At 38.7% G+C, this 25,279-nt stretch overlaps 1 protein-coding gene and 1 long non-coding RNA gene across 2 annotated transcripts; one reads left to right on the top strand and one right to left on the bottom strand.

The window, feature by feature from the left end:
- Nucleotides 1–3,131: 3,131 nt before the first annotated feature.
- Nucleotides 3,132–24,326, bottom strand: LOC307158526 (histo-blood group ABO system transferase 2-like). Its single transcript, XM_079871145.1, has 7 exons — nucleotides 24,165–24,326; nucleotides 17,232–17,261; nucleotides 15,382–15,417; nucleotides 15,163–15,207; nucleotides 10,764–10,796; nucleotides 5,219–5,353; nucleotides 3,132–5,070 (listed from the first exon to the last, which is right to left on the bottom strand). The coding sequence occupies exons 1-7, from the start codon at nucleotides 24,224–24,226 to the stop codon at nucleotides 4,380–4,382; spliced, it is 1,032 nt and encodes a 343-aa protein (XP_079727271.1). The 5' UTR covers nucleotides 24,227–24,326; the 3' UTR covers nucleotides 3,132–4,379.
- Nucleotides 19,196–21,185, top strand: LOC307159612. Its single transcript, XR_013821420.1, has 3 exons — nucleotides 19,196–19,274; nucleotides 20,010–20,110; nucleotides 20,700–21,185. It is a non-coding gene; the product is annotated as an uncharacterized lncRNA (long non-coding RNA).
- Nucleotides 24,327–25,279: the final 953 nt, after the last annotated feature.

Here is a 25,279-nt window from a genome sequence, read left to right as displayed (position 1 = left end):
GGTTAAGTCTGAATATTTTTTTGCGTACGCCATTTTTGGCTTTCGGGCGCACGTACACTTTTAGTAAGGTTCCTACGCACAGTTTTATAAATGAGGCCCCTGGATGGCTTCTACAATAGAGACCCTGGTAAGGCCTCTCTGCCGGTGGCGGTGGGACATCATCTGGGATGGTCTCCAGAGTGTTTAAGTGCACATTTCCACTGTCCACTGCGTTGTCTACCAACAGGTTTGCAGGGCTGACTCAATCAACGGCTGCCATGTCACTGAGATATTTTCAGAAAGAGGGGAGAGTAAAAGAAATAAACTCATCCTCAAATCAAACCATAAAACATTTCAACATGCAACAACATTCAACTTTTTTTCTTATGCATTGCAACTTTACAGTTCTCTTACTTGCCTGTTACAAATAGTCGTGGTCAGTTGGTACTTCCTCCAGGGCAGACACCTCTGCAGACAGCTGGTCACGCCACGGAGCATCACTGACTGTCTCCAAACCATGGTCCCCCTCATCCTCTGCCACATCCTCCTCATGCTCATCCTCTGGGGCCATGATGTCACCAACCCAAAGGCAGATGTTATGGAGGATGGCACAGGCTGTAATGACCTGAAATGAAGGAATAAAAAAAGGAATAACTCCATGGAATGAAGGAATATATATATATATATATATATATATATATATATATATATATATATATATATATATATATATTTTTTTTTTTTTTTAACAGACTGGGTTTATTATTTTGCAGTATTTTTAAAATGTATTTTTAATTAACTTACGTGAGGTACAAAGGTGTGGTGCACCTTCAGCGCTAGCAGGAAGATGGCTCTGAACCTGATCTTCATTATCCCAAAGCGCTGGGCTCCCACACCTTGTACTGGCCTCTTGTAGGGAGTGATGAGGGGGAGTGGGTGTTGGAGGCATGGGTACCCTCCGTCTGCCAGGATAAAGTGCCCTGGAGGAGGGTACATTGACCTCCTGTACAGTGGGCTGTACCGGAGCACTCGTGCGTCATGCATTGACCCGGGCCAGCCCACGTAGGTGTCAATGAAGCGGCCCTGATGGTCACAAACAGCCTGCAGGATTATGGATGGGAACGGTTTCCTGTTCCTGTAGCATTGATCATCAGGGCCGCTTGGAGGCTTGATGCGGTCATGGCAGCCGTCGATTGCTCCTGCAGCTTTCAAGAAAGCCCTGTGTCTTGCCAGCCCTGCAAACCCATGGCAAACTGCTCATTCGGGAGGTGAATGACTTGGTGGCAAATGGCCACCACCTCCTCAGCAACCCAGTGGACAATGCGGTGGACAGTGGAACGAGTTATATCAAATGCTCTGGAGACCACTCTGTATGATGTACCACACGCCAGCCAGAAAAGAAATACCAGGGTCTCTATTGTGGAACCCCATCCGTGTTGCCGTTCACTTCTCAACAGATCCAGCAGCACTCTCAGGGCCTCCCTGCTCAACCGAAAAATCAGGCCGTGTGTCAAAGTCACTGAAAAACCTGTCCAGCACTGCGTCCAGGTTTATCCTGCAGTACAGGGGTCTGGTCTGAATTAGGGAAAGAAGGAAAAGAGAAATTGTGTACAGCTATGACAAAGTAATTGGTAGAAGAAATATTAAGACACTTTAGTAAATTACTTTTAGTAACTACTAATACCATACCACACTGGGGAAAAACTACTAGTCATATTTAAAATCTTAGTAAATGTGTTATTTTGCATACTCAAATGTATCAAGAGTAAAAGTAAAGGTATGTATTCTGCAGAAGATTTTTTATATGATGGTTTTGCATCAATATTACTGCCATGTTGCATTTTACTTCTGAATATGTTGAACTGTTAAATTTAAAGTACTTTATATACTGTTGGGTAGTTTAATTTACAACAATACATCATATTGTAAAAGACCATGTTTTTTTGTAGTATTGCTGTCCTGTGAGAAAAAAAAAAAAAAAGTACTTCGGTACTTTACATTTGTACGTGAATACTTAACGAATGTAGTTCCTTACAGTCCACCATAACAAATTGTTGCTAACTAACAGGTCTTGTTGCCTAGCAACTGTGACAGCTGCCAATGATTAGTTGCAGTAAGGTTTGTCCTGGAGATTCTTTTATTTTTATTGTTTTTTTATTTTTATGCTTCAACTGTGTAAAAAAAAAAAAAAAAAAAAAACCCGGCTTAAAACCCTGTCAAAATATGTTCACCATGGTCAAGAGAATAAAATATATAAAATTGAATCTTGGTAAGGTTTAGGTCAACATTCAAACCTCTTTGTGTATTTTGTATGTTTTGTGTATCCTTCGAAGTCTGCGGCCTTCGACTGTGAATGTGTATGGCAATTCACCTTTCATCAGTCATCGTCTGTTCAACAAATGCAGCCTTTTTCACATAAATTTTGCCTCAGTCCTAATCCTACGAGTTCATAGGCAAGGCTCATGTAGGCATACATAATCAAAATAAAAGAAAATTATTGTGGAATGGTGAAGTGCTTGTTAATTAAGTAGGCTAGGGCCTAGTGAAAGTGCTTGTGAACTGGGGAGCTGACATGTTATTTTGTGGGTAATTTAAGAAATTAAAGATTTTTATTAAGGAACAAGACTTGTTCAACAGTGTGAGGGCTAAGTCTATTTCTTTTTTTATTTACTGAAGGGCACGACACTCAAAACCTGCTCAAGGGGTTCGTGCAATTTTTGAATCTGAATAAGAAGCAGTCACTTGACTGTGTAACAAAGCTTCAGACGTCACAGATCATGTGATTATGGCAAAACGAATCAAGCTCTGATACACTGCTTCTTTCACTTTCACCAGCCGTTTCTCCGCCATTTCCTCAGGTGTTAATGTGCGTGATTGAATTTAAGTTTATTTATTTATAAACAGTTATAAGTGATGTATGTTTGTTACATTGTTTTATTAAAATATTCAGCTAGTGCAACCGAACTTTACATTGTGTACAACATCATAATATGAGAGTTATATACAGTGATTCACGTGTATATGGTCGCAGCTGTCAATTCTATGTGACGTTGGTTTATGTATAAATAACGTGTCAGTAGTGAGTTGCTGTTTATGTTTGTGTAACTCAAAGTTATTAGACATACACTGATGTATCTTTTATTCTGTTTATTCCAGAAAGACCACATTCAATACCTTATACATATAATAGAAAACTCAGTACAGCTGGATGATGCCAACATTCAAATCTATAAAGAGTTTAACAGTTCCCTAGCTCCTCCTGTCACGCTTCTTACCGGAGCCCCGTAGCGGATGACCATTCACCTACCTATATTTAACCCTACAGTCCCCAACAAGCACTCTTTAATGTGGCGCGAGAGATCACTGTAGCAGTTCAAGCGAGGTGAAGTGCTAGTGAAAGTGATCATCCCTTCCACTTTACTACTGTTGTGGAAAAATTCAGTATTTCTTATATGCATTTGTTTTAAACCATTGTTAATCTTATTGAATTATGTATTTCTGTGAGTATCTTAGCAGCTGACGGAGGACAGGAAGGAACAGACGCAATAACGGATGGGCCAGGGAGATTGTAAGACCTGGGCTCGAGAAATGGTTCAGTCAGTAGAATACAGGGGTCGTTCAGTATTAAAGTGAAGCCCCATGCCCTCTCAGGAGGGGAACAGGAGATTATTTAAGTCATAAATGGAAGCCTTTTGGCTTCTCGGGGACAAAGAACAATTTGACCTGCCCAGGGGGGTAGAAGCCAGTCCAAACCGGTTAAGATATGAGGATATCAGTAAGGAAAGTTACAGAAACTGGGGAGGAGGAGTATAGTGTCAGAGAAGACACTATAAAATGTCTGTTTTTGTTGAGTCTGTTAGGTTCTGTTTTCCTGATACCGGGTAGCTGCGGTAACTGTGAATAGAATTCTCTCAGAGAATAAACTTTTTCTCTTTATTACAATTTGCCTCTGAAAGTTTTCTTATGCCTTTTGATGCTGTTTGATTAACCTCTGAAAATTGCCTTTACACTACCTTACAGAACGAAATAAACATGAATGAACATCAGAAAATATGTTGAAAACCGCAGAAAGACCTCAATAAAACGTCTTGTAAACAATGTTACGTAACAAAAAAAGACATTCATTGACCATTATCTTGAAAGTAAGCAAGAGCGCACCCACCACCAAGTGCACAGGGGTGAGGATTACAGTTACAATAGTTACAATTTATATCAGTTCAAAAAGATTTAGGCAGATTTTGTTCCTGGTGCTTCATACCAACGTTATGCTCATAATTGTCTGTGCATGTCTGTGATTTTGGTGGCAGATGTCAACTTCCCTCATGTCACTATTGCTTGTGGAAAGACTTGAGATTCTCAATGTCTTTCGGTAGGACTTTGAGAACACAGCATGTCAGCTGCTACACGTTTGGGCGAACTTCTTCATTGTTTTTAGCTACATGAGAGAAGCGAATTATTTTCACTTGGCCCACACCAGCATTGATGTCTCGCCACAGATATTCAGGAGAGAGCAGTTTACTGGGTTTGTTATAAAGGAAATACTTGTTCAAGTGAGACTCCTCGTGCCATATCGCCTCAATGGAGTTTGCAGCATCAGTGTTCAGCTGTTCCCGGCAGGTTTTGGTGAGATGATGTACATCAGCCAATGAGCCACCAAATGCAGCAGCAGTGTAATAATAATCACCTTCCCCAGCTGGAATGAATGCTTGAGACTCTGGTCTACGCTCATATGTGAATTGATCTCTTGGATAATCAAAGAACCAAGGATGTAACACACTGACCAGACGCCCTAAAGACTCCACCCCCCAGCGGCCATAGAACTTTGCATCCACGTCCAGGCAGAAAATATAGTCAGCTTCACTGGCCAGTTCGTTCTTTATTAGTTTTTCTAGTATTTCCATCCTGCCCATACTTATGTCCTGCCATCTGTCCATACTCGGAACACTCCGAACTGTCAAATGATGATTTTCACCCATCTTTACTTCAGGAACTTCTCCTGGTCGATCCGTAAACAAATAGTAATGCACTCGAAATCCAACAAAGTAATGCTCCTCCGCTGACTCCAGAAAGTCTTTGAGGAAACGTGTGTATCTAACAAACAGACACAGCAAGATATATCACGGTTAGCTTATCACTTTATACTTTACTCATTTCTATTTTCAAAAACAAAGAAAGAAATACAGAGGAGTGGATAGGAATGAGATATATTGAAACAGGAGAGGAATCATGAGGAGCTTACTTTCCCAAAGCGAAGACAGTGGTCGCTATGGAGAGATTATGTTGTTTGTAGATATAATCAATCAGTGTTGGGTCAAAGGTTCCTTCCCAAATGATTGGGGCTAACCATGGTGTCACGGAGACAACATCTGTCCGACTGTATTAAAAACACAAAACATACACAGCACTGTTTATGGCAAGCAGTTTTAACATTTAATCTGTCATTCAGATATCAACTATTCAGTTCTGACTAGTATGTATTGTACGTATTTATTAGATATTAGTAGTTATTCATTAGGTACTAGTACTTGTTCAATAGATTCTAGTACTTACTCATTAGATACTAGTACCTATTAAATAGTTACTAGTACTTATTCATTAGCTACTAGTACTTATTCATTAGATACTAGCACCTATTAAATAGATACTAGTTCCTATTAAATAGATACTAGTACTTAATAATTAGCTACTAGTACTTATTCAATAGATACTAGTACCAATATGACAAGCCTTTTTACCTTAAGGGCCCTATTGTAACGATCTGAAACGCAAGTATCAAACGCGAAACGCAAGTAACTTTGTGGGCGGATCTCAGGTGCTGTTGCTATTATACCGGCGGGATAAATGACTCTTTTGCCCGGTGCAAATCTAAGATGGGTTGGTCTGAAGTAGCTACATTACTCATTGGTGTGGTTTGGACGTAACATGCAATAAACCAATCAGGGCGTCATCTCACATTCTCTTTAAAAGCAGGCGCGTTTGTTCCACGGCAGATTGCTATTGTAATGGCGGAATGTCTTGCCACTATTGGTCAAACAGGTTTGATCCGTCAATACTACAATTAGCCTGAATAATTTGGATAAATGTGTAAGCTAGATTTATGCCTATTTTTTCACATCTTCATGGACACCACAATGATTTGCCTCGTGTGGTAATATTTTTCCTTGTAATTATATATGGTTTGCAAAAATGGGAACTGCTGCGTCTGTGTAGATGAGAGAAGCAAAGTGTATGCACATTGTGCACACTCTGCATTATGGCCAAGCATGCGCCCTTAAAATAGCATCTGAATAACGCGCCACTGACTAGGTTTTTCCTGGTCTGTGGCGGAATTGTTTTCTGAAACTGCAAAATAGCATCAGGGAACATTTGTGCCGGAACACGTCTCCTCTTTTCGCTGAATCACCCCCGGGAGCGCAAGTTCATTCCCTAATTTACTGACGTGCATCTGTGGAGGGAAAAGTCCGCTGTGCGTCGGGTGCAAAATAGGAATGATACATACGCAGTGTACAAAGTCAATTGCGCTGGGTGCAAGATAGGGCCCTTAATCCTTAACCTACTAGTATCTATTTTCATTCTACTAGTACTTATTTTTTAGAAACTAGTATCTATTTCATTAAGTACTAGTGCTTATTATTTAGGTACTAGTGCCTATTCTTTAGATACTAGTACCTTTTTTAAAAGATAGTTATTCATTAGATACTAGTTCTTATTTTTTTAGAGACTGGTACTCATTCATTAGATACTAATACCTATTCAAAATGACACTAGTCCTTATTAATTAGATTCTAGTGCCTATTAAATTGGTACTAGTACTTATTGATTAGATACTAGTACTTATTCATTAGTTACTAGTCCTTATTATTAGATATTAGTACTTAATCATTAGATACTTGTACATATTAAATAGATACTAGCACTTATTCATTAGATACTAGTACCTATTAAATATACTAGTTCCTATTAAATAGATACTAGTACTTATTAATTAGCTACTAGTACTTATTCAATAGATACTAGTACCTATTTATTAGATACTAGAATTTATTCCAAATGTTACTAGTAAGATTTTTTATTTTACTAGTAAGATTTTTAATTGAACTCTACAGTGGTCATTCTGACTAGTCATAACATAAGACGAGTAAAAAAACAGTTGTGACTAGTAAGATAAGAAATGTTAGTTAAAATTAAAAAAGATACTAGTTCTAATAAATAAGTACTAGTACCTAACAAATAACTACTAGTATCTATTAAATAGGTGCTAGTATCGAATGAAAAGTAATTGGATACAATAAATAAGTAATGAATGCTTATTAGTAATATTTAAAAAGTCAATATTGGAATAATTACTAGTCAAAAAGTATTAGATGATATCAAAACAGAATATCTACTAGTACCTATTAATTTGCAGATATCTTCAACCTCATAAGGAACTAGTAAGAGCATATTAAGAAATATCTTCTTTTAACAGATCATTACATAAACATGAGTATACTCTCCACCATCCAATCAGAGTTCGTATGGTAATGCAGGCTAAACTAAGGCTATAGAAGATTGATTTTTGTAAGTAACTGGGTTTGTTGGTTTATCTAGCTAATTGGTTAGCTTGAACACAAGAAAAGATATATGTTCAATATGACATTTATTGTTTTGAATGTACAGTAGGCTATAATAAAGACTTAACTGCCAATAATACAATCCAAACAACAGTTAAGTAGATCCAAAAACCAGTTCATACCCACCAGCCAAACAACCACAATACCCTGAGATTGGGATTTTTGGAGAGCATTCATAATTCCTTACAATCAAAAATTTGGAATATTAATCTGTGTCTGAGAATGAGAGTCATGTCAAAACAAGAGTATATATGCACTATATTACATATGCCTATTCATTATATTTATTTTACTTTAATACCATTAAAAAGGTAGGATTATTATTATATTGTTATTATAAAAAACGGCCTTCTGCAATTCAGTCCGTTTCCTGTGTCATCTCTCTTTGATATGTTGTTGATTCATTAATATTCAACATATTATTTGCACACTGATTATTTAAATAGTACTAGTATGTATTAAGGTTAGGATATCTTAGGATATCACTAGTTCTATTTTTTATTAGGTATAATTAAATACTAGTTACTATTGGAATAAGTAGTATCTAATAAATAAGAACTAGTTGTTTTGCCAATTGTATTGTTGAATTTGTTTATTTGAATAGTTTGGATTGAGTAAATATATATGTTATGTTTATTGATGAATTATATGAGTTTGATTTCCCTTATTGTATTGTTTGTAGTGACTTGTAGAGACCATCTTGTACATCCAATTCATCCTGTCCATCTGTTAACACCTGTCCATTTACAACGTGTGAATCTGCTCCATGTGAATCCATGAACTTCATGCCTTGTGAATTACCCAAGACTTAATCATCCTGAACTTAAAATAAAAGAGAGCAAAGGACTGGTATTTGTCCCGTGTTTTAATCAGACACGCCATCAAGTTTCTACAACTCAGATGAACTTTGGATATATTTAACATCTGATATTCAACACTAGTATAATGAATAAGTACTAGTATCTTTAAAAAGGTACAAGTACCTAAAGAATAAACACTAGTTTCTAACGAATAGGCACTAGTACCTAAAAAATAAGCACTAGAAGCTAATGAATAATTACTAGTACTTAATGGAATAGATATTCATCTTTGTCATTAGCATACGTACCAAAAACTTTTAAGCTGGCTATGATTAAACCGCTTGTTAAAAAAACACACAACTTGATCGTACAGAATTAGTCAATTACAGGCCAATGTCGAATCTACCTTTTCTGTCAAAGATACTAGAAAAGGCAGTATCTTCACAACTATGTTCCTTTTTAGAAAGAAATTATATCTGCAAGGATTTTCAATCAGGATTTAGACCGTACCATAGTACTGAGACAGCTCTCATTAGAGTCACAAATGATTTGCTCTTATCATCCAATCGTGGTTGTATCTCTCTATTAGTGTTATTCGATCTTAGTGCTGCATTTGACACTATCGACCACAACATTCTTTTAAATAGACTCGAAAATTATGATGGCATTAGTGGAATTGCATTAGCATGGTTTAAATCATAGTTATCTGACTGTTATCAGTTTGTAGCAGTAAATGAAGATATGTCTTATCGATCAAAAGTTCAGTATGGTGTACCACAAGGCTCAGTACTAGGACCGTTGCTGTTGTACATGCTACCCTTGGGAGATATCATTAGGAAGCATGGCATTAGTTTTCACTGTTATGATACGCAGCTCTATATTTCTTCACACCCTGACGAAACTTACCAATCCACAAAATTAACGGAATGCATAGCTGATATAAAAAAAACTGTATGATTAGCAACTTCCTACTACTTAATTCTGAAAAAACAGTGATTCTAATTGAACAAAAAACTTCCTCACGTAATAATCTAGAATACTGTCTAACACTTGATGGCTGCTCTGTCAAGTCTTCGTCATCAGTTAGGAACCTGGGTGTGCTCTTTGATACCAATCTTTCATTTGAAAGTCACGTGTCTAGCATCTGTAAAACCGCATTTTTTCATCTTGAAAATATATCTAAATTACATCATATGCTCTCAATGAAAAATGCAGAACAATTAGTTAATGCGTTCATGACATCAAGGCTAGATTATTGTAATGCTCTTATGGGTGGTTGTCCTGCACGCTTAATAAACAAACTACAGCTGGTCCAAATGCAGCAGCTTTTCTTACTAGAACCAGGAAGTATGACCAAATTAGCCCTGTTCTGTCAACACTGCATTGGCTCCCTATTAAACATTGTATACATTTTTAAATATTGCTGATCACTTACAAAGCACTAAATGGTTTAGCTCCCCAGTATTTGAGCGAGCTCTTAACGCATTATAGTCCTTCACGTCTATTGCGATCTCAAAATTCCGGCCAGTTGATAATACCTAGAATATCAAAATCGTCTGCTGGCGGTAGATCCTTTTCCTATTTAGCACCAAAACGTTGGACCTAACATTGTCCGGGAAGCAGACACACTCTGTCATATCCATAGCCATATCCAGATCCGATGAAGGACCTGCGCCTAGACACGATGACAACGCAGTCCTGAGGTGTCAAATAGTCCCTCCCTGTTTACTGAAGTCAGCTGGATCCCGGCCGTATCCAGATCCGATGGTGGACCTGCATCTGGACCAATCCATGACGCATCCCTGAAGTGCCAGCCTCATCAGCCCTGTGAAGGCCTCATCGACACGACCAATCAGACTTCTGACCTGCAATGCTGCCTGGATCATAATTCTACACTGTCTCCCTGGCCAGAGGAGAACTGGCCCCCGGCTGAGCCTGGGTTCTCCCAAGGTTTTTTTCTCCATTCTGTCACCTGATGGAGTTTCGGTTCCTTGCCACTGTTGCCTTGGCTTTTGGCTTGCTTAGTTGGAGACATTTAATATTCAACAATATTATCGATCTGGCTTACTTAGGGTGGACGATGATGCAATTTTCTTCTAGAAACAAACTTTGTTGTATTATTTTCATGTTATCACTGTGAAGCTGCTTTGATGCAATCTGTATTGTAAAAAGCGCTATATAAATAAAGGTGACTTGACTTGACTTAATGGAATAGATACTAGTATCTAAAAAATAAGTACTAGTAGCATGAAAATAGATACTAGTAGGTTTTAAGGATTAAGTGTTAAAATGGCTTGCCATACATTGTTATCATTCCATTAATGGGTGGAAATGGGCAAAAACAAGTTAATACTAAAAATATAATACTCACCCTACCAAGGTGCTGGGTTGGTTGTACAGGAACCTGTAACACAAATGACATTTCATGTGGTCATCTGATCAGAACCATAAAAACAGCCATGAACCAAGAATGTTTCTGAGCTGAGCAGTAGTCAGTAACTACGGATCAAATTCACATTTATCAGCTCATTGGATCAGAGTCTTTATACTTGAACAAGATTTGACTTTTTTTTTACTCCAAGGTGAGATAAACATCAAAGATGCTTTGCTACAAGCAGGAATTGCAAGAGCTACTTGTATATGGTGTCTTTGTGTTGGTATTCCACGGTGAGAAGGTGGGCGGAGCATCCACATTGTTGAGGACCCCTCTGCATCGTCAGCAGGTGTCTCGGGTTTACTAGCGTATCACCCCTTAACCTGTACGCTTCACCTGAGTGGGGCAGCAAAGAGCATTTAGCCTTTGCCTGCAGAGGGGTTCCAACTGTTGGATCTCTTCAGCCACAACCATCTTGAGCTAGTCTCGGCTGCCAAAGCTATCTCCCTGGCGGCTTTCTTCAGAAGTTTTGGATCCAGGCCAACCTTCTGTAGGAAATAGCGCAAAGATGTTGCTGGGAAACCACGACAGCCGACTTCGATGGGAAACATGGTTGCGTGCCATCCTTTGGTAAGAGCCTCATCGATCAAGTCCTGGTACTTAGCCTTCTTCATTTGATGCGATAGCTAGCCTGTCCTCCCATGGCAACGTACGTTCAAATACTAAGATGGTCTTGATGCTCCTGGAAATCAGGACCAGATCCGGACGGATGAGGTCGCTGCGATGTCTTGTGGGAAGACAAGCCTACTTCCCAGGTCCACTTGCATCTCCCAGTCAAAAGCACGCTGTAGAATGGATGGCGGGTGCTTGGCAGTTGCCTTTACCGTGGGAGTTTGGTTGCCTTCACGCTGGAAGTTGAAGAATTTTGGAGACAGAGGTGCCAGGTTGTTGTTGGCTTTGACCCTCTGCAGATCCACCCATTTGGCGACTTCTGTGAGGACCTTGTCGTGTCTCCACCTGTATCGCCCATCTCCCAGTGCTTTGGGCATGCCGTCAAGATATGATTCAGTGTACATAGCACTGCTCCACAGTGCTTGCATGGTGGATCTTCTTCCTTGCCCCAGATCTTTCAATTATTTGGGGTAGGCAAGAGGTCAGCCACAGCACGTAGTAAGAAAGTCAGCTTGTCTTGGTCGGTTTCCCAGTGTTCCTTCCAGGACAGTGATCGCTCAAGTCCCTGATCCCACTGCATCCACTGCCCCTGAGAGGCCAGTCCTACCGCTTTCACATGGCGGTGTTCTTCTTCTGCCTCTTGGACCCTCTGCACCACAAGCTCTCTCTTGCCTTTGGTGTTGGCCCTGCTCCACCTCTTGGTGTTGTAATGTCCAAGTCCCAGGCAGCCTTGGCAGACCACTCTGACAATCTCCTGATGTTTCCAGTGTGCTTCAGCTTCCGACACCGCTTCTTGGGGCTTCCACTTCCTGCCACACCTGATAGACTTGCTAGCATGCTGGGCTTTCCCATCCTTTGACAGGAGCAGCGTGCTGACTGCTCTTGCCTTGGTGGCCTTGTATTCTTCAGCTACTGATGAAACAGGCAAGCGGAGCTTGGAGGTCTTGCTGTACAGGTTCACTGAGCTGAAGGAAGGGGGAACACCCAGCCATTTCCGCACAAACACTGCTTCCACTTGTGTCATAGGAAAGTCATAAAGCAGGAAGGGCCATTGCAGTCTCGGTATAATGCCATACTGAAAACACCATACCTTGAACCTCCCAAGCAACTGGCTGGTGTCAATTGCCTTAAGCCAGATGTTCAGTTGGACTTTGGTGTCTTTGAGATTTGCCGATGTCCTTCAGGGAGTGGTCATAGTTTTTTCCAAGACTCTCTGAGCCTTGGATGCTGAAGGTGTTTCTCATCAACTTTCCTTTGTGGATACTTAGGCTCCTGGAGCCGGTTGCACCAACAGGGCTTACGTCTGGTCTTAAGGTAAGTAGGTCTTAACTAAGCATTCTAAGTCCGACCTAAAAGTTACGACAGTTGCACCACCCAGGCTTAAAATCCTCTTCTCACTAAGACCGGACGTAAATCTTACGCCTAGTCAGTAGCAGGCGTAAATTCAAAATCTAGGCTTATAATAGCGTTAATAGCCGTTATCCGACAGATAGTGTTTCTGTAGTAACCATTTGATAACTCAGCAGTAAAGATAGCGGGCTTTTAGACGGGAGAGAGTTTTTATTTATTTATTTTTAATTTTTTTTATTATTAAACAAAAAGCACAAGGGATACATGTATCAATCACAAACAAATAGACGGGAGAGAGTTATTAGGGACAGAAGCAATCCATTGGACATTTACATTGTTACAATGAGGTTTCGATTCTGTCGGAGCAGATGAAAAGCAGATGATTGGCTTTCCAGCGGGAGGGGCGGGACATGTGCATACAACCGCCATCTTTGCCGTTACGGGTTTTCCTTATATAGTTGTATTGAGGATTGAGGAAGTGGCATGTCTCTTATATAAATTGTCTCTGGTGCAACTGACGTTAAGTCAACTCTAAAGACTGGTCTTAACTAAGACCTACTTAGCAGTTAGGACCAGGCTAAGTAAAGCCCTGTTGGTGCAACCGGCTCCAGGATTTCTCCGGTTTAAATTGCATCCGTGCCCATGTCGCCATCTTTTCCAGTGCACTTAGGATCCACTGTGTTCCTTGAATTGCTGGGGTCATCACAGTCACATCATCCATGAAAGCCCGGCAGGCAGGATGTCTTCATCTGTGTCGTCATCTGCTTTAGGACCTCTACACTGCATCTCTCCTGCTTTCAGCAGAAGATTCATGGCAGCCACGAACAGGACCACTGAAATGGTGCATCCTGCCATGATGCCCTTCTCCAGCCTTTGCCATTTGGTGGTATAGTTTCCCACTGTGAACCTCATTTTCAGTGAATCCATGTGTGACATCACCAGCTTAACCACCTCTGTTGGTACTTGGTAGTGTTCCAAAGCCCTTTGGATCAGCTGATGTGGTACACTTGGGTAGGCTTTGGCAAGATCTAGCCAGACGACAGCGAGTGTGTTTTTATTACTCTTTGCTTCTTTGATGATCTGGCTGATCGCTGACGTATGTTCCAGGCATCCAGAATATCCTGGAACTCCTCCTTTTTGGACACTGGGGTCGATGTACTCATTGTTGAAAAGATACGATGTAAGCCTTTTAGCAACAATGGACCAGAATATTTTCCCCTCAACATCCAATAGGGACGTCCAATCTCGCTGAACTCCTCGAGTCCTGTAGAGTTCTGTCCTTTAGGTACAAAGCAGCCCTCAGCGAGTGTCCAGAGCTTAGGTTCCTACCTTTTTTTCCAGAGCGTTCGCAAGAGCTTGGCTAACCTCTTCAGTAGCAGTGGGCAGTTTTTATTGATCTTGTACGTTGTGCCTGATGGTCCTGGAGCGGATCCTGCTCTAGCTTTTTCAACAACTGACCTCACTTCATGGTGAAGTCTGCCATGCTGAATGGAAAGTGTGGTATAGGCCTTGGCAGCTGCAACGGGCATTCCCCCAGTGGGGTGTCTCTGCAGGGGTCACCATGTGCTGCTGCCACGCTTTTCTCCACATCCTCCTTGGAACACCTAAGTTGCCCGCTCTTAGGCTTTCCTAGAAGGTCAGCAGTAAACTGGAAGGGGTTGTTAAAAAAGGCTTTCCTCTTACAACGCTTTTCTCTGTTTCTTCCGGAGTGACTCTGTTTTGCAGAGAAGAATTAAGTTTTTCCGCACCTCCACCCATATCTGGTTTAGCGCTGGTTTCTCCTCATCATTCGCCTTCTGCCATCTTTTCCTGAGTGTTCTCACTTGCTCCCGTAATTCTTTGATCTGGCGCTGCTTCCTGCTTGGACCGGCTGGTGGTCTAATAACATTGCATTCCTTTACGCCAAAGGTGTCCAGACATGTGTGAAAGACAGTTTTTACCATGGTTTTGATCTTCTTGGTTACATCTCCCTTGAGGGTATTGTCCAGGGTGATGTCCAGGTCTCTATCCAGCTGCGGTCTGTAGCTGATGGTAAATTTAAGTGTGGTTTCCTCTCAAAGTCCTCTGGCATTTAAGATTCACCCCCTTTTCTTGTGCTCTGAGCAGGTTGAGCATAGAGGTCCGGAGCACTGTGGTGTGCCTCCTGGCTCCGGTCCTCCTCCGACTGACAAGCAACTGTGATATACTCAGAGATGGCTCTCTGGGTATTGCCAGGTGCTTCGTGTTGCTGCAGCTGCTTTTTTAGAAACTTGCTAAGAAAAAAGAAACTCCAAAGAATTTTTTTTACATTTATTCCTAAATTATTCCTTTTGATTGTGTGTCATACAAAGTATACCAAGTATAATCAGAGCATATGAAATAAAGTTTTACAGACCCCGGGGATGAGCGCAATCCAAAGTTCTCAAGCTTCTCTTCTGACCTGATAATAACAGAATCAATCTCTTACTCATTTGAATTATGATGGTGTATGTTTTGGTGTACATTAGAATATACATATAGTAAGTAAGTACAAATTGCGCATATGTTTATTTGTTTTGTGTGTGTGTTGAAGAGAGAGATCAGATGTAAATGTATACATTGCATTATTACTTACTTTCTGAAGACTTGTTCTATCATCTGTTGTGTGCAACTGAAAACAGTAAAAAAATAAAATAATTATATATACAAACACACACACACACACATATACATTATATATATATATATATATATATATATATATATATATATATATATATATAGTGGGGAGAACAAGAATTTGATACACTGCTGATTTTGCAGGTTTTTCCACTTACAAAGCATGTAGACTAGAGGTCTGTAATTTTTATCATAGGTACACTTCAACTGTGAGAGACGGAATCTAAAACAAATATCCAGAAAAATCACATTGTATGATTTTTAAATAATTAATTTGCATTTTATTGCATGACATAAGTATTTGATCACCTACCAACCAGTAAGAATTCCATCTCTCACAGACCTGTTAGTTTTTCTTTAAGAAGCTTTCCTGTTCTCCACTCATTACCTGTATTAACTGCACCTGTTTGAACTCGTTGCCTGAATAAAAGAGACCTGTCCACACACTCAATCAAACAGACTCCAACCTCTCCACAATGGCCAAGACCAGAGAGCTGTGTAAGGACATCAGGGATAAAATTGTAGACCTGCACAAGGCTGGGATGGGCTACAGGACAATAGGCAAGCAGCTTGGTGAGAAGGCAACAACTGTTTGCACAATTATTAGAAAATGGAAGAAGTTCAAGATGACGGTCAATCTTCCTCGGTCTGGGGCACCATGCAAGATCTCACCTCGTGGGGCATCAATGATCATGAGGAAGGTGAGGGATCAGCCTAGAACTACACGGCAGGACCTGGTCAATGACCTGAGGGGAGCTAGGACCACAGTCTCAAAGAAAACCATTAGTAACACACTACGCCGTCATGGATTAAAATACAAGGTCCCCCTGCTCAAGCCAGCTTATGTCCAGGCCAGTCTGAAGTTTGCCAATGACCATCTGGATGATCCAGAGGAGGAATGGGAGAAGGTCATGTGGTCTGATGAGACAAAAATAGAGCTTTTTGGTTTAAACTCCACTCGCCGTGTTTGGAGGAAGAAGAAGGATGAGTACAACCCCAAGAACACCATCCCAACCGCGAAGCATGGAGGTGGAAACATCAATCTTTGGGGATGCTTTTCTGCAAAGGGGACAGGATGACTGCACCGTATTGAGGGGAGGATGGATGGGGCCATGTATCGCGAGATCTTGGCCAACAACCTCCTTCCCTCAGTAAGAGCATTGAAGATGGGTCGTGGCCGGGTCTTCCAGCATGACAACGACCCGAAACACACAGCCAGGACAACTAAGGAGTGGCTCCGTAAGAAGCATCTCAAGGTCCTGGAGTGGCCTAGCCAGTCTCCAGACCTGAATCCAATAGAAAATCTTTGGAGGGAGCTGAAAGTCTGTATTGCCCAGTGACAGCCCTGAAACCTGAAGGATCTGGAGAAGGTCTGTATGGAGGAGTGGGCCAAAATCCCTGCTGCAGTGTGTGCAAACCTGGTCAAGAACTACAGGAAACATATGATCTCTGTAATTGCAAACAAAGGTTTCTGTACCAAATATTAAGTTCTGCTTTTCTGATGTATCAAATACTTATGTCATGCAATAAAATGCAAATTAATTACTTAAAAATCATACAATGTGATTTTCTGGATTTTTGCTTTAGATTCCATCACTCACAGTTGAAGAGTACCTATGATAAAAATTACAGACTTCTACATGCTTTGTAAGTGGGAAAACCTGCAAAATCGGCAGTGTATCAAATACTTGTTCTCCCCACTGTATATATATATATATATAGTAATGCAATCTTCCTAAGTCAAGAGTGCGGCACATCTGCATCTGCTCTATGTTTTTGTAGTGGATATGTTTGTACTAAACTCACCTGTTCTGGTTGGTGCTTATGTAAATTAATCTGTGAAAAAAGACATTACTTCATGAGGAGAGAAATATATTTTTAATTTAAAGAATACATGATTAAATATGTGCGCATACATGGTGCTGGTTCATGTTTAGAGCATGTTGTTACATTACATACTATTGTTGGGTCAATTACATGACATGCCTATTTTTCTGTCCAAGTGCATTATTTCCTTTTAAAATAGTTTGATAAATTCATGACATATAGAACTTTATTCTATAAAACCTGTTTAGTTTAAATTCATCTTTACTACATTTAAATAATAGCCTACATATTATTTTATGTTTTGTGATCTTTAACCCCCAAATTGTCAGGCGGTGCAACTGTCCGAACAAATGAACAGAATAAGAAAACTATTTAAATGTTGTCTTGATAATAAAATATGATCAACTAAATACTATGCCATCATTTTAAGTTTGAAACCTTTCTTATAATCAAATTTGATAAATATCAGTAGTTTTAAAGCTGTTAAGATAATTGAAAAACTGTTGTCCAGCAATCTCAAATGTCAGGGTAGCACAACAGCAAACATTGCTCTTTTATTATGAATTGACAAGGTAATAACAGTAAACATGATAATGCATCATCCAGAGGACCCTTGAGAAAGAGTGAAAAGGTTTGTAGATCTCTCTCAAATACTGGTAAAAATTGCTTATTTCAAGAGTTGGTACACTTTCTATGTCAGGTGGTACAACTAACTATTTGGTTGTACCACCTGACATAAAAACAGTAAAAAAACTTTATTAAAAATGATTAACTTTATTAAAACGTTATTTAACAACTGAAACTTGCTCACAACACATTGTTCATGGCTCAAAAATTGCTTTACATCAGTTTTGAAAAGATAAAAAAAAAGCATTTTTTTATGCTTTATTTGTTAATGACCCTGTTACAGTCATATTTTCCATGCATACTTCTGACAGCATCGTGAAGAAAATGAAGCAACACTTTTGTGCTATTGTGCTGAGGAAACTACGGAGCCCCCCTAGTCCCACTTTGTCAAAAAAATTAATTATAACTATCTCGTGGGTGTGGCCTCAAGATAGTAACTCGTGGCCTCAAGATACTAACTCGTGGCCTCAAGAGACTATCTCGTGGCCTCAAGATAGTATCTAGTGGCCTCAAGATACTATCTCGTGGCCTCGAGATAGTATCTTAAGGCCACGAGATAGTATCGAGGCCACGAGTTACTATCTTGAGTTACTATCCACGAGTTACTATCTTGCCGTTTATTAGACCGTTTATTAGTTCGGACCATTTCGGGTATTTCATGAGTCAGGAGGTGTTTTGCATAAATGTTAACATAACAAACATTACATTAACAAAACGTTTCTGTGATTTAGTGTGTTTATATCTTACACTACCATAAAATTAACTATTTGTGCAGGTAAGGTAATGCACAATGAAAATAGGCAAGTATCAGGAAGGAGACTACCTGATTCCTCACTTATGCCTCAGCTTTAAATACTTAAGTAAGTAAGGCTTTATGGCCGTGCCTTTTTGCATAATGAATATAAATTTAAATGAATATAAATAGTAACTAATGCAGTATTACACTGTGACGTGTACATTTGAACAGCAGTCTTATAGCATCACAATTTAAAATATGTAGACCAGGTGTAGCCAACCCTGGTCCTCGAGAGCCACTGCCCTGCTTGTTTTCCAACTATTCCTGCCCTTCCAGCTTCTGACTGACAACACACCTGCTCCATTATTAGTCAGCAGTAAGTAGGGCAGAGATAGTTTGGAAACAAGCAGGAGAGTGGCTCTCGAGGACCAGGGTTGGCTACCTTGGATTTTGTCATTGTGAATGATTATTATATGGCTATAATAGTTAGTTAAAATAAATAGTAAAATAGTAGTTAAAATAAAACAATATTGTTTACTGTTTTTATTTAACTACCCTCTTATTTAAGTTTGTGTGTGTGTTTTGTTTTCATTAACAGAATTTCCTAATGTTGTCTTGCCTCTTGACCGCTGCATTCGGGAGAGAGCACAGAAGTGAGGGTATGTGTTAATGGTCTTTTCCAGCCATGGGGTTGTCCTATCCAAAATTGAATTTACATTTTACAAATCTTTACATTTTGAAATGGGTGGCACCAGACCCTCAAGGAGTGCTTACCCCATGTCAACTGAAAGTGAAAGTAAGAAATACATATTTCTAATTATTGTGAGCAGCGTGATTTTTTGTTTTGTAAGATAAAATCAGAGATTGATTTGGTAAATATGGATGATGCTCAAAAACTGAGATGGCTGTTCACATGTGAAACATACAAATTAGCCAATTATCTTGAGAAAGCCTGGGAGAAGAGGAAAAAAGCTCTTTATCAAGATGATCTGTAGACGAGGATTTGTTTGTATATGCTGTGTGTGTGTGTGTGTGTGTATATGTGTATGTATATATTTGTATTCATGTATTTCTCCGAATTATTTGTATATGCAACTGGAAGATGTTTCCTAAATAAGTTTGTGGATCTTGTAATCCCATGTGGGATGGGCCAAATGTTTGGCATGACACAGAAATAAAATTTAACTAACTAACTATATATGGTGTGTTTAAAACACTGGCTTATTTGGAGTTTGTTGTCAACCTTTGTTAGAAGTACAAGTATTTAACCAAGTATTGAATGATTATTGATACCATTGCTTTCGCTCGCTGTCAATTCAGTCTCCCCTGAATTGACCTTTACTTGGATTTTTTTTTTTTTGAGGTGAAGTAATTCTGTGTAATTTCTTTCACAGAATCATGTCAAATGCCTTAATGGCGATTTTCAATATGAGGAGTGGTGGCCAAATTGAAAAGAAGCCATTCAAGGCTACACCTTTGTACGATGTAATTCAAGGTAATTTTGGCCTTATGACATTCAAAAAAAAAATCTCTTGTTCCTTGTCTAATATTAATGTAATTTTTATTGTTAACTTTTATCTATTCTGGGGACATTCTTTAAAAGACCACCTGTCTTTATCAGAAATGTCCTTTTCACTTTTACATTACACACCTAGTGAAGGGTCTTTCTTAAGGGCTCCACAGCAGTGGTTCTCAACTCCAGTCCTCGGGACCCGTTGCTCTGCACATTTTGTATGTCTCTCTTATCTGACACACTCAGTTCAGTTCATGGAGTCTCTCTTAACGAGCTGATGATCTGATTCAGGTGTGTTAAATAAGGGAGACATACAAAATGTGCAGAGCAGCGGGTCCCGAGGACTGGAGTTGAGAACCACTGCTCCACAGTATTGAAGAGGGCAAATGCTGTTTTTTTCTTTTTTCTTTTCACTATTCAAAAACATTTAATGCAGAACATCTTTTATTGGCATAAGATTATTATGCAGTAAAATAACATGGTTATTTTCCGACATTTTCAAAAAAAGTATGTCATTTACCTAAAAATTAGCCTTTTTCTTTTTTTTTTAAACCATATTCTCTTTCCTCAGATGCTGTGATGAGGTGAAGCCCAAATGCTACAGACTCAGACATTGATGCAGCAGTGGAGGAACACCTGAAGAAAGCTCCAGGAAGAGCTGGGGGTGGTGGATTTAAAAAATGAGCCATAAACAAAACAAAAACCATAAAGCCATAAACAAACTTCATAGACTCTAAAAACTTTTATTTATGGCTGTTTAACAGTAATGCAAGACTGTTAGTAACTGAAACTTAGTACTGCCACAGCTCTGACTTCTATTCATCAATGATGAAATATTATAGAAAGACTCTAAAAATAGAATGTGTTGACTGTTCCTGTACTTTTGTTATATTCTAGTTTGATTAATGTCTGCTTAACCTTAATGTGAAACTGTTAGAGAAAATGCCATTACCACAGAATTTACCACATTGTACTATTTATATTATCTTTTTTGAATAGTAGCTGTTTAACAATTGGAAGACATTTCAAATGTAATATTCACAATAAAATGTTGTGTTAAATTATAGCACTCTTTTTTGCTTTAGTTTAGTCCCCAAATTATGTGTTGATGTACACATCATCACATAGCCTTCACCATACCTAGAGATTGGCATGGAGTACTTTCCATAAGATCATCTCTCAATGCAAATCAAACCAGCTATTAGGCTAACTGAAATAAAACCATGCCAATCTCTAGGTATGGTGAAGGCTATGTGATGATGTGGGGCTATTTTAATTCCAAAGGCCAAGGGAACTTTATCAGGATGCATAGTATCCTGGATTCATGAAGTAACTGGCCTTTAAAAATAAAAATCTGCCTGGCTCTATGGGAATTTAACATAGGGGTGTCCAAACTTATGCACCCTGTATTTTAAGGAAGAACATTTATTTATTTATGATACATTATTCATTCACAAAGACAATTGGTGTCCTTAAAGGTTGGATTTTTCCTAATTTTTTTAATTAAGGCATTAAGTTCAATTTCCAAAAGATGATTTTTTATTCCTCTTTTTAGTCAACTTTAGCATGGGTGTCTAAACTTATGCATAGCACTGTATATATACTGTAGGCTACACATACATTTGGCAGCAACACATCTTATAAACATCCAGAAGAACTAAAAAAAATAAACCCATTTAGACGTCCAGGGACGCGCAGAAAAGATGTGGAATTCACGGCCAGATGACGTCGAAGACGTCGGTTCAACTTTCATTTTGGAACTATTTTTCAACCATGACGGGACGTGTCGGAGGGACGTCTTTTCAACGGTCATTAAACGTCACAATGTTTGCTGGGCTGTAGCCTTCAGCCAAACCTGAACTAGCAATTAGAGAGAACTCACAAGATTTTTCAGGACAGTCTTGCACACTTACTTCCTGTCGCGTACACGCGCTCTCAAGTGGCCAAGACCGTGGCTATTTGGAAAGGCCCAAAGATCTACATGATACATACTGGCCATTAATACATTCATTTATTAAGCAAATATGAGCACAATTAGGCTTCAGTTTATTGCAGAAGTGTGCATTTTCGATGTGTGTGTGCAACTGTGCATGGCTGCTTGCTAGCTTCTCATAGTCATGTGATACTATAAGTAAGCTATAGGTAAGGGGTGTCTTGGTGTAAACATTTTTTTATGAATTTTAAAAATATTTGTATAGGACAGAGTATTTGAAAGTATTCTGTATTAATATAATGTTAATCTAACTTTTCTTTTTTACACGGATTGATACCAAATAAGTAGCTTGTGAGTATTGACCCTTTTTGTGTGTCATCTGGATGAAAACTGACAAAGAACTGTCTGTACAGGTTGAACTAGCTAAGCAAGTTAAGAGGGTCACACCCTTCAGGAAGAATAAACATTTCCATTTGTGTATGTCAAACTTGTTTGTTTCCTAACCTATAGGCTAACACAAATTCCATTGTGTTATGGAATTTACATGTGTCACGACAGCTATACACTAATGTTGTTAGACCAAAAAAAAAAAAAACAAAAAAAAAAATCCCTGACAGGTAAAAGAAAACCCACTCATTTTTAGAGTTGTCAAAACTTGGTCACAGATCAGAACATTCAGAAGGTCTCTCAAGTACAATCAGAGCTTGCATACCCTATCCACAATGCGTTTTACATGCACGTTCTGGCTGACTTTTCCATTAGTTGACATGACATGGTTAGACTCAGATGGTAATAACATATATTAAGTTGGGTGTCCACCGATAATACCCATAGCCTATTTATAATGAAATAATCATATTTAAAAATCTGATATTAATAAAATATTTTTGTTACTACTGTGAATCTATATTAAATTATTATGGGATCTCCATCAATGCTTTCATAATCTTTACTTTTTTTAAAAAATGTATTTTTATATTAACATATTTATTACAGTATATTTATTTAACAAAAAAGTACATACTTTACTATAAAGTGACTGTTTTGAATAAGTATTAACTTAGACATTATTAAAAACATAATTTTTATCTAAAGTATTTGAATCAATACTGTGTGACTTTTGCCCCATGCTGGTGAGCCTTTTACTGCGTGTGTGGGGTAAAAGGCCCCCCTTCGCCACCTCATACATTTATAAGATTTTTCAACAAAATTAACCACTTTTGTGATTTATTTTCACACAAAGTTTGTTGCTGCATAAATGTTCAATACAAACATATATATATATATTTTTCTGCAATTATGCACTTTGTGAGGAGCGAAAAGAAAATGTTTTCCCTATTGCACCCAACGTGACAGGAACTGCCACGAATAGCCTGATGTAGCCTGTTACTAAAGGCTTGCAAATGCCATTTACCTACGTTGTCGGCTTAATTGGTTTGCATGTAAACCAGGCCAACAGGTTATTTCAATAAGCCGATTTTTGTGAGTTGTCAGCGTAATGGTGTATAAACATGCCGAGTAATGACTGGTAACACAAAATTTCACCGTACTAGTATGGGTTTTTTCAGTTTGGTAGCTGGACTGATGTGGGCATAATCTACAGGATATATGACTTGTTCTATAAGGGTGTTTTTATTTGATGAGTTGCATGTAAAGCATAGGCTAATAGCCCCAAAAAGGATTTCTTTAAATACTTGCAGATAAGACATTTCGTTCAGATTAGACATGCTAGTCTTACCCTGAATAGCTAGATTTTTTTCTTACGGATACTGAAGTTAAACACTTCATATCCCAATTTTACTCTATGATAAGCCATCACAAAGTAGACAATCTGATTTTGTTGCAGAAGGCATGGAGTAAGAACTTATAATGTGACATTGACGAAAATGTCTGGGAAGATATCAGACTACCCTTGAATATTTCAGTCTGCAACAAATTCAAAGAAATGCAATTTAATATTGTGCATTGAGTATTTCTCAACTTCTGAAAAATTACTCAAGTGCTTAATTAAGAGTTTGCATTAATACTGAGGTATTATCACATCAATTCACAAACCAAATAGAAAGTCAAACCAACAAATAGTGATAAAGAGTAAATACATACCCACTCAGTACCATCCCAAAGACTACAAGAGTCATGAAAAAAAGATTCTTATGGTATGGCATTATTCCTGGATTACTTGTGTCCACAATGACATGAAGTTATAGACTAAACTGGAGGTTAAGCGAGAGGAATAAACCAAGAGAGATTTAGAACAAGGAAGGAGGAGTCCGTTGTCATGGTTATTTCAGAGTCAAATAGACACCATGGTGGGGCCCTGGATAAGAGCACAGGAAAATAATGCTCAAAGCAAACACTCTCTGACAATCTCAAAGCCATTAGTCGATGCTAACATTTTAATAAGCCCCAAAGTCTTCACAGGGACAGGACTATTAAAACTCTATTTTACTATTTGAGCATATATACTGTGAAACTCATGAATATTCATTATTATTACATTATTGGATTTTAACTTATTGGATGTAATAAACAAAATAAAAATGTTTGAATTCTCTTGAAAATGAAATATTTGTTGTAGAACTGAGTTAAGGTGAAACCAACCTCAGGAGCCAACTCAAAGGAGTCAAGAAATAGCCTAATAGATAGAAAAAACATGCCTGTCAGGAAGAAGAGAACAAAGATCCAAACCAGTTGCATGTGAAATTTAAAACCAGGTATTATATGAGAAGCAACACCCTGATGAATTCACACCGTTTATTAGCAAATATGAACTGTTTGAGGAAGAATCTCTAGTTTCCTTTGATGATTTATGTATAACTTGCCTAGGCAACATTGTTTTAAAGATTTGTACAATTCAGAGACTCAATTCAATTCACATTTATTTGTATAGCGCTTTTCAAAATACATATATCATTTCAAAGCATTTTTACAGAAAATGCATGTTTACATTACAAATTAGAGCAGTGGTCGGGAACCAATATTCTATGGCTCGCGAGCCACATCTGGCTTTTTGGCAAAAATCACGAGGTCTCTCACCCTTTACCAAAAAACCATCGATAAAACAATTAAGACACATCAAGAGAGATCGGCTCTCTGCAGAAAAAGCAGCCAATTACAATTCCCTTGTTGTACAGCTACTGCAGTTAATGAAAAGTTTATGATAATAATAATATTAAAGTTACTGGAAAAAGTGCGTGTTCAGTGCTGTTCGCGAGTGT

Source organism: Squalius cephalus (genome assembly GCF_949319135.1).
Source record: "Squalius cephalus genome assembly, chromosome: 5".
In the NCBI taxonomy this organism is placed as follows: Eukaryota; Metazoa; Chordata; class Actinopteri; order Cypriniformes; family Leuciscidae; genus Squalius; species Squalius cephalus.
This window is presented reverse-complemented; position numbering and strand designations above follow the sequence as displayed.

Excerpts from the sequence above, each read along its gene's own strand:
- LOC307158526 (XM_079871145.1), bottom strand. The coding sequence starts at position 24,226 with ATGCCATACCATAAGAATCTTTTTTTCATGACTCTTGTAGTCTTTGGG. Across the intron at positions 17,262-24,164 it reads TTTGGGATGGTACTGAGTGG|ATTAATTTACATAAGCACCA; the intron begins GTATGTATTTAC and ends CTTTTTTCACAG. Across the intron at positions 15,418-17,231 it reads ATAAGCACCAACCAGAACAG|TTGCACACAACAGATGATAG; the intron begins GTGAGTTTAGTA and ends TACTGTTTTCAG.